This window comes from Crocodylus siamensis, chromosome 5 (assembly GCF_052110815.1).
Source record: "Crocodylus siamensis isolate JL-2025a chromosome 5, ASM5211081v1, whole genome shotgun sequence".
NCBI classification, from domain to species: Eukaryota; Metazoa; Chordata; order Crocodylia; family Crocodylidae; genus Crocodylus; species Crocodylus siamensis.
In genome coordinates this window covers 45,398,587-45,408,178 of record NC_143399.1, presented here as the reverse complement: position 1 = coordinate 45,408,178, position 9,592 = coordinate 45,398,587, and the positions used below count along the sequence as shown (strand labels likewise).

The following is a 9,592-nucleotide window of genomic DNA, read 5'->3' as shown; positions in this document are numbered from 1 at the left end:
GTGGCCAGCTTGAGGCAGGTTACCTGAAGTGTCAGATGTTAGGCAGGTTGTAATGCATCAAAGCCCATGATCTTTTGTATCCAGTTGATTTATTCAGTGATGTTGGTAGGTTTGTCTATGAAACGTGTTTTGTAAAAGTTCCCTTTGAGGATTAGAATTGAGAGAACAGAGGGGGCATGATTGTCTTGTGAGAAGTGGGTACCCACAGGCAACTGGATATTTTAGTCGTTGACAGATTATTGTGCGAGATCATTCTGGTACGCAGTTGGCTTATCCAACATATTTTCCATCAGGGCATTTGGTGCATCGGATGAGAGAGATTACGTTGCTGGAGGCGCAGGTGTAAGATCCAGGAATGGTGATGGTTGTCGTGGGGTGTGGTTATTGTGGAACTGGGTTGGCAGGTTTACATTTCTTGCCCTGGCACGGTCTGGATCATATCCCATCAGTACCCCTTCAGCCTCCCATCTACAGTACAGACAACTGGTTTCACTGTGTGCCTATAACTGAAGAAGCATTCATTTTGACCAGTTTCCAGCTGAGAATGGATGAGTCCATTTCAGTGGACCAAAGCAGGTAAGACAAACTGGAGTTAGTGGCATTTATTAATGGAAAGCAATATGATTGAACCTGTTCCTGAGTGCTGGAAACCCACAAATAAATGAACAGGGAGTTGCCCAATGATGAATGAGATCAGGTTGAATCCCTGCCAGGCAATAGCATTTACTGAGACATTACTAATGCCATTTTGTTGTCACTTGCTGATGTTGCTGTAGATCGATGGGAGGTGGTATGAACTATGCAGGCGTAAAGCTCTGTTTGGAATTGAGGACTAGAAGGAACCTCTCAGGTAGCAGAGTCCACTCACAGGGAAAATAGATAAGAAAATCTACTCTAGCACCTCCCACATACCATCATAGTGAGCTAGCACCTTATGACAAACCTAGGATCTTCATTGCAAAACACCTCAAAAAGCCCCTCCCTGCTTCAAAGGAACAGAGCAGGAGAGACAAGAGCATCACCAATGCTTCAATTATGTTCCAACCCCATGGGCTTTGTTCATTGCCTCAGGTGTTTCAGCTGAAGTTTGAAAGGAGTGAGTGCTGCACAGGTCCCAAGTGGAGAGAAGCTGGTTGAAGGCACTATTATCACTTTCACATGTCCTTTTGCTGAATGCCAAGCGTCCCATGGGCTTTACAGGCTTTCCTGGAAAGCAGTGGGAGACCTGCAGGATTCTTGCAGTGTGAGCATCAAGAGTAGGGTAATATGGTGGCATCCCTTCAGGTCTATTGTGCAATTTCATCCTAGCCTATGTGTTTTCTGGGTTGATTGGTGGGGGCCTGCCAAGCAAAATGAAATCAGCTTATCACACTTGGAAACTGATGTCAAGGGAGCAGAGCAAGGACCAACTCCCAAGCATCCCCACACCTGGCTAGACATTCATTTCATTTTTGGAAGAAATTTCAGTACCATCCAGCTAGAGACTAAAGCATCAGAAATTAGGAACTGTGCAAGTGTCCTACACTCTGTTCCACGAGAGTTTCTCACCTTCCCAGCAGAAAGATGGCAGGAAGATCTAGTCTCCATCAGCCCCAGTAGAAAAGAGGAAAGATGCTCTTGCAGTTAAGGAATGGTTTTGAGTGTAAAATGTTTGCCTAGCTCTGCCACAAATACAAGTCATTTATGTCTGTATACCTCAGTCTCCCATTTGTACAGATAAGATTAGTCTGCCATGCTCTGTCTGTTCAAGGCCTCTTGAGCCTCTCACTCTCCAGCCATTTAAAGCCCTGATCTCAGTTGGTGTCTCTAAATGATACTGTAGTAGAATAGTTGGAAGTTCTGCTAGAGAAAGCAGAGGGGGGAATGTTTTTGGTATGGATACTTAACTGCTAAGACCACCCCAAGGAAGACCTACTAGTGTCAAGGACCACAGAAGATACGTTATGTGTTACAGTAGGACCTTCAAGTCCCAATCTGCACCTTGCTCTGATTAGCACTGAACACTAGTAAAGGATATTACCTTCCTCAAATAGCTCACAATTTAGAGAGGCAGGGGAGCTGGGAAGAGAAGCAGAGGCACAGAGAGGGGAAATTACGTGCCCAATGTTACACAAGTTAGTGGCAGAGGCAGGAAAAGAGCTCAGGTGTCCCGAGTGCGACCCCATTGTTCTGTCCCCAGGAACATGCTGATAACAATTTTCAAATAAACTGAGTGGCATGTAATCTGAAATGATTGTCTTTGACTCTAAGTAGACTGTCTCTCCCATCTTTGTTCAGAACTCTGCAGAACAGACCATCATACAACACAATAATAAGCCCCAGTCTCAGGTTAGTGCTGATATCTTATATATTATTTTATTTTGTTCCTTTTTATTTTTGAAAGTGAAAAAATAATTTAAACTGATGATATATGTACAGGGGGAAATGGCTTGTTAGTGTTCTGAAGAGATCCTACAGCTGGCAAGAGAAAGATTAGATGTATCACTTGACCTATGTACAAAAATTCCCACCTAAAAAGATCTGAAGAATCAGAAAGCCTCTCTCTCTGTATTATGAGCTGTCATAGTATGGGGAAAGGGAAAGAAGGCTGTGCAGGAGCAGAAAGGGTCCATTATATCCTAAGTTGGTCTGTACCATCTCTTTCCCAGCAACAAGGATCAGGTGATCTGGAGTGGGGTCTCCAGCATCTCCATGAGAAAGGTGTCAATAGGCGTGTCCCCGATCAACTTGAAGAAGAAGAGATGCTCGAGACATTTCAGCCCAATAGATCTCAGTGCTGGCAGTCTGAGGAGGAGTTTGGCAAACCTGGAAAAATGTGCCATAGAACCACAGAAGTCAGAGAGAGTCAGAAGTCATCATTATTTGATTTTCAGCAGTGCCTAACCTGGGGCTCAGGGCCCCAGTGTGCTAAGCACCCAGTACCCCAGGCATAATCATAGTGAAAAAACACAGCTTACCTTGAATATCTTACAGTTTAAATGGAAATGAGGAACCAGAGAGATGAAGCAACTCGGCCAAGGTCACCAGCAAGTTAGTGTTGGAACCAGGAATATAGCCCAGATGGTGCTCTTGTTGCAAGCAAGTGCTCACACCAGGCAGTCTCTGATGAACCGCCCTGTCTCTTCCCACACATGCACACTGCCATTCCCTGATGCTGCAAGTCTGTCCTCCAGGCCCCTTTACATGCTCCAGTCAGTGTTTTGCTCCGCTTAGTTTTAATTCAAAAGGGGGACACAAGGTTTCCCTGGGAGACCGTCCCCCAGCCAAACACCCCACTGTCGCAGTGCTGATGCTTCAAGCTGCATATTCCTTTTCCATAACATTATCTCATGCCAGAGACATTTGCTTATATTTGAAGTGGTCAGAAACTCATGGTCCCCAAACACTTGTCTGTCTTATATAAGAGCCCTCTCTATCTGGAACCTTCCAGGAAAATTCAAGGGGCTGATCAGGTTCCCTCATGATGCCTGGAAGGTGGATCCACTTTCTTTCCAGATTTAACACACACAAACACAGGAACAAAGTGCATGTTTTGGAGAAATAGTTTATCTGTCCTTTTCAGGCTCTAGGAACAACCATTTGACTTCCCTCCTTGACCAGGACTTGAACTAATAACCTAGAAGCTATAACATGCCATTGAAATCTTTCTTGAAATCTGCTTAAAAATTGATGGCCCCTAGAGAAGTTTCGTCGCCCATTAGCAATATTTTTACTATCCATTTTCCTCTGTTTTATGGACCATATGTGGCCACATTTGCTACTAACTGACCTCTGATCTCCCCCATACCCTCCCAAACGCCCATTTCTTGTTTGCAGCATTGACTTTGTGGCCAAAAATAGCAACAGCACTGCCAGGTGCCAGCACCTTGTTTCTTAAAGGAGTCTTAAAACAGCACGTGGATACTCTCATATTCTGCCATTTCTCTCAATCAGCCAGCAGAGCGCAGTGTTGGACAGCACAGGAAAAACCTTCAGCAGTACTAGACTTCATTGCAACAGGCTTCAGTTGCTGCTTGCATGAGAGCAAGAAATTACTGGAAAGAGAGGACTCTGCAACCCAGAGTTAGAATAGACATGATGTTCAGTGTGCTCTGCTGGGCCTGGGATTGTGGTCTCCCTAGTCTTGTGTAGCCATTTACACCTACCTGATCTGAGGCTTGATCCAAGCTCAGTGAAGTCAATCAAAGTTTGCCTTCACAGCAATGGACTTTGCATCAGATCCACACATGATAACATTTTATGCCTCCTTTGCCCAGGTCTGAATGATGAAACCAGATGCAGGGAGTGGTGAGTCAAATCTCATAAATAGAGAACTGCACTCATTTTGCTGAATGCTGTCCATCTCTGTTGGTATGCTGCTATTTTTTTACGCTAATGGAAACATGAAGCCACCACTCATATTTTAATTACAAGTGCCACTTAAACCCCTTATCATAAATCTTTCACAGAGGCACAAGAGGATGCGAGTAACACAATGGGAGTCAGACTCATAAGTGCCATGTTTCATCTAGAGAGGTCTGAGCCAGACTTTTGGCTTGTTTAAACTGAGCCAAGACATGGGGCTGGACTTGATCTTCCAAGGTCCCTTCCTGCCGTAATGTCTATGAAATGGATCTCTGTTTCCCACAGATAGCCAATAGCATGACAGCCTCTCAGGGCAGGTAAAGAGGTGAAGCCTCCTGCATTGATTCACTGTTGAGGTCACTGCCTATAAGAAGCAGCATGTAGACCTAAGGCTGGTAGAAAAAGTCTCTTGCTGAAGCTTCTCCCCCCCACTCCAAAACAGAAAATTAGGATGTGGACAAACTGAAGGGTTGGTTTGTTGGCTTGCTTTGTGGGAACTCCCTCATCCTCTCTGAAAATTTATATTATTAACTGAAGAGCCCATAAAGGAAAAAAAAGTTCGCCAAAATGGATTTCCACCACAATCTTCAGCAGGTTTGGGCTTGAATTTGTTGTTGTTGTTAAGAAGAGCCCAAGCCCTTCCCACTGAAAATTGATGGAAAAAGTTTTCCATCAACATTTTTCATCAGAAAAAATAAAAAATTCCAATTAACTCTGTATAGCACCCCCCTTCATGATGTAGCAGGAGCAAGGATGCACTTAGTACCTGTGATCACTGACAATTTGACCAATCTGTACCTACCAGGAGGTTCCCACCTGCATCTCCTATAGACAGAAAAGTGGCACAGGGCTAATTTGTATTCACCTGCCAGGTTGTTCAGGGTACTTCTGCTTTGTATATGCTTCCAGCGTGGCATAGACCTTTTCTCTTAGTGATTCCACTTCAGAGGGACTGGACAAGCCCTTGGCATCTGGAGAAGGGAGAAGCAAGAAGGAAATCACTGCAGAACTGAAGGTTAATATTTCATTTGGTTGTGAGCTGAGCAAAAAGAACCATATTTTTTTCAAAAAGTGTGGGAGTTCTCTCTCATTGCCAACTTTCTTAACAGTGACTCTGTTGCACCTAGCATTTCCAAAGAAAACAGGGGCCCTGGTTGTGCATATATATAAGCAATGTGATCCTGGTTTTTGTTGGGGTCCTTGTGGATTACAAATCTGCCCTTAATTTATGATCACATAAGATCTCTGCCTCATTCACTGCCCAGTATAAGCACACAAGGGAACAGAATCATAACTGTACCTGGCTTTTCTTCACTTGGGAGTGTCTGAATTTACAATGTATGTACTTGTCCTTTAATGTACTGTTTAACATAGTACGAGCGCATGCTGCATATTCCCCACAGGATCAATCTTATAAAAAAATGTTTGCTTGTCTGGGGATTGCATCTACAACTCCCTCCTAAAAAGCAATACTTGCTGTAAGATTGGATCACTCTGAATTCTAAAAAACTGATGAGATTGCATCCACAGCTACTATGGCACTATTCTAGTAGGAAAAAATCCATGGGCAGAATACGAGAGCTGGCGCTATGCCACTTCAAATCACAGGCTTCTGAGTTGGCCAGGGAGAAGTGATACAGGCTAGTGGCTAAAGCATCCAGAGACCTAGGTTCTATACTCAGCTCTGCCATTGGCCTGCTGGATGACCTTGGGTAATACTCTGAGTCAATTTTCCCTCCAGAGCCTTTCATCCCACTGGATTGTAAAGTCAGTGGCTCAGTTCTGTCCCTCTCTATGCAACTGTACAGTGTATGGAAAGGGACAGAACTGAGCCACTGACTTTACAATCCAGGGGAATGAAAGGCTCTGGAGGGAAAACCGACTGAGAACATTACTTAAGGTCAATATATTGTCTTATAAATAAGACTGAAAGAAAGGATGAAGTGCCACCTACCGAATCCACAGTATGATGGCATGGAAACCAACCTACTCTTCTGCAGCTGGGGATGATGCTTGCACCATCCAGGAAAGGCCCTCTTCCAGAGCAAGTCTTGGGAGGCAAAGAGGTAGACATTCGCTTTGAAGAACATAACCAAGTTTCACACCAGTGCTATTTCATGCTCCCAGGGAGCAGTTAGTCTTAGACACTTGGCTAGGATAGTCTAATCAGGGATGATTCTGCCTTGAACAAGGGGCTGGACTAGATGAGCTTGTGAATTTCCTTCCAATCTTATTTCCCTATGATTCTAGTTCATTTTCTGCAGAAATTTCAATGAGTTGGGAGAGTTTTCCATTCAGTTCAGTCGTTTCAAAAGAAGAAAACAAACAAACATAAAAACCCCAGCAACCAACATTTAGTTTAGAATTAAACATTTAGTTTGGTTTCTTTTTACATTTTAAATTAAAGTGAAGTATTTTAGGGATATAGAACTGGAAGGGACCTCCAGAATCCAGACCTCTGTGATCACAAGTAAAAAAACCCAAAGTTTTGAAATGGAAAAAAAAAGATGAAAAAGATTCACTTAAAAATATCCAAACTGGCAGCACTACACAGGGAATTGGCAATAAGCTATTAGGTGGGTTCCTTACAATAAATCACTGAAAAAATTGTAGTTCTTGGATTGGCTGCTTTTGCAAAGTGCTTAAAATTGTTGGTCAGATACAGTCATCAAAAATGGCATAGGACCCAGAGATAAGGAATATTCAAATGCTTGCCCCATTCCCTATGGCAATCCAAGGGAATAATGCTCAGAAACAGTAGCACTGGTTGTGGGCAGCATCAGGAAATGAGCCTTTGCAACAAACATTACAGCAATTCATCACACATTTATGGTGTCATGCCCCACACTCCCAGTGACTCCCCTATCATGAGTTGCCACCTGTAGTAAGAGTTGCCATGCCATGACAATATGCTTCCCTAACCCATCATAGCACTGGAGAAGCGAAAAGGGCAGATATACTAGCTCTATGTTCTCCCCCTCTAGTTTATTTGGGTTGGAGGTCCTGAGGCTTGATGCTGGCTCCTAGACCAAAGAGAGAACAAGAACTCCCACCACCCCACTTCTGTTCAGCACAAGTCTGGAGCAAGGCTTGAATTCACAACTTTGGAGCAGGAGCAAAATACTGCAACCTGTCTACTACACCCCTCCCCTCCCTTGATACCCATCTGATGATGTGTCTGTGAATGTAAGGAGATGCATGGCTATCCAAAAGGAATCTCTTGGGATGTCATTGAAAGCCAATAAGAGAATCCTCTGAGTGTGTCACCCAGCAGGTCCTTTGGGTGTCTGGTGACACAAAGCTCACCTGGATTAAACAGGACGATGGCTCGCAGGCACCCTAGCTCAGACTTATCCATCTGCATGTCTTTCATCTTAGATACTAGCTCTGTCAGAACTCTGCATGGAGGAGACACAAACAGACAGTCTGTCAGCATGCATGAATGGCAAGGTCTGCGTCTGGTGTTAAATGCACCAATACAGAACTTCAGGAAGGCAAACTGCTGAGCAGTACTGGCAGCACACTCGCATGTCTCCTGGGTGATTGATTCTGTGCTGATTCAAATAACTGCACTAGGCAGGTGCACTGTTATAGGAAGGAAGTTGCCATCAGCTGCAATGTTATTAACAAGGGAGCCCATGGAGGGGACAAGTCCCAGCATGCAGTGCTCCATCTTGACCACAATGGTGGCCAAATATGGGGAGCGATTGGGATGAGGTATTTTGGGAGCTTCTCTTTTCTTGTCTTCCAAATATAACCTTCCCTTCTAAAAGTCTGGCCATTTATTTGGATACCTAAAGATGACTTAGATGCATAAACCTGAGGTATCTAAACTGTGGAAGCCTTGGCTCCTTTCTCCTAACCTACAGAGCTACTACCATCACATGGTGAAGGTGGCAGAGCCCATTTGGGCTATAAATTACACTTCATTATATGAATTGAAGCCAAGTTTCAACATAAAGGATTTCTGGTTTGTAACCTGTCCCTGTTATAATTCAGCATAGAAATTCAAGTCTCTCTGTGGTGCATGCAGCTCATCAGAAAAATCCTGCCACAAGTTCAAATCTTGCAGGGTCTTCCCCTTTGTATTTATATTTGGTATGTGCCAAACATGCTTAGTATGTGCAAGCAGGAGTAGGAAGATGGGGTGTTCTTTCTGGGATGTATTGGGAACATGGTATAGACATACTTAGTTCCCTCTCTTAATATGGGCTGTCCATTCTTGGGAGCAACCCAACAGCTCTCTTCCACAGCACTTCCTGCTGCCGTATAGTAGGCTGCCAGCTGTCTAGGTGGAGACAGAGCTCTGTGAATGGCATGTAGGGCAAAGATAAAGCAAGCATTTGGTTTAGTTGCGTGCCAGTTGCCTCAGAGTGGCCTTGTAGTGGTTGGGGGTGAAGTGACGGGCAAGATACCTGTCAAAAATAGAGCCCACGCCAGCGCTGTGTGCACTGCTGCGGTGTACATGCAAGCCTGTGGCGAGCAGGATGCCATCTTGCACAGACACAGAGCGATGGGAAAAAGATGCAATCAGCAGCTCATTCCAGCCTGCAAGAATAAGGAGCAGAAGACATGAGAGCACATTATACTAGTTTCTCTCCCTGAAACATACCCTCCTGTCCCTTTACAGGAGGGTGCCAAGGAGAAATTGGCAGGGGTGGATAAGATGGCTTTTCTGTCCTCCCTTGTCACTGAGCTTAGGAGAGGGGTAAAGCAGCAGCATCTCCCAGGCCAGTGGACAGGAGAGAGTAACCTGAGCTTACTCCAGGCAACCAAATTTACGTCCTGAAACCACTTCACACATATGGAAGGTGAATGGTTTCTCCCCAGAGGTGCAGAACTTCAAACACAGATGTAAACAACCCTATTGGTTTCAACACATTCATAGGTCCAGATCCTGTAGGACTGATCAGGTGCCCAAGTGGGATCCTATTCTACTCTGCCCAAATACCTGAAACACCATTAATATGCCTACTTTTGTCATGCATCATCTTCCTATCTCAAAGACTAAGTCATAAAAAGAAGGAAGCAGGAAGACCCACCTGCCTTGTGTTAAGAGTTTTACAAGGACTGGAGGAGGGTAGAAGGATCACACCTGGGAATTTAAGCCCTAAATAAAATTGCTTTTTTCTTAAAATTGTGCCCCAGTATTTTAGTGTACCCTTTCCCTGGAAGCATTTTTTTTCTTAACAGCAGAAGGACCAAAAAACCCATTAACAACAGGCTAATGGAAGGAAACATTATGAGA

At 44.2% G+C, this 9,592-nt stretch overlaps 1 protein-coding gene across 3 annotated transcripts in view; it reads right to left on the bottom strand.

Moving 5' to 3' along the window:
* Nucleotides 1–2,333: 2,333 nt before the first annotated feature.
* The window catches only part of RXRG (retinoid X receptor gamma), a 121,369-nt gene continuing 114,110 nt past the window's right edge, over nucleotides 2,334–9,592 (bottom strand). For 2 of the 3 annotated variants that reach the window (XM_090049103.1, XM_090049102.1), the window contains exons 7-10: nucleotides 8,760–8,892; nucleotides 7,651–7,742; nucleotides 5,210–5,315; nucleotides 2,334–2,805 (exon numbers count right to left, since the gene is read on the bottom strand). In XM_090049103.1, the coding sequence (XP_089905229.1) occupies nucleotides 2,658–2,805; nucleotides 5,210–5,315; nucleotides 7,651–7,742; nucleotides 8,760–8,892 (479 nt within the window). In that variant the 3' untranslated portion in view covers nucleotides 2,334–2,657. Of the gene's footprint in view, nucleotides 2,806–5,209; nucleotides 5,316–6,334; nucleotides 6,422–7,650; nucleotides 7,743–8,759; nucleotides 8,893–9,592 lie in introns of all 3 variants that reach the window. The other variant, XM_090049104.1, reaches the window with a different exon arrangement.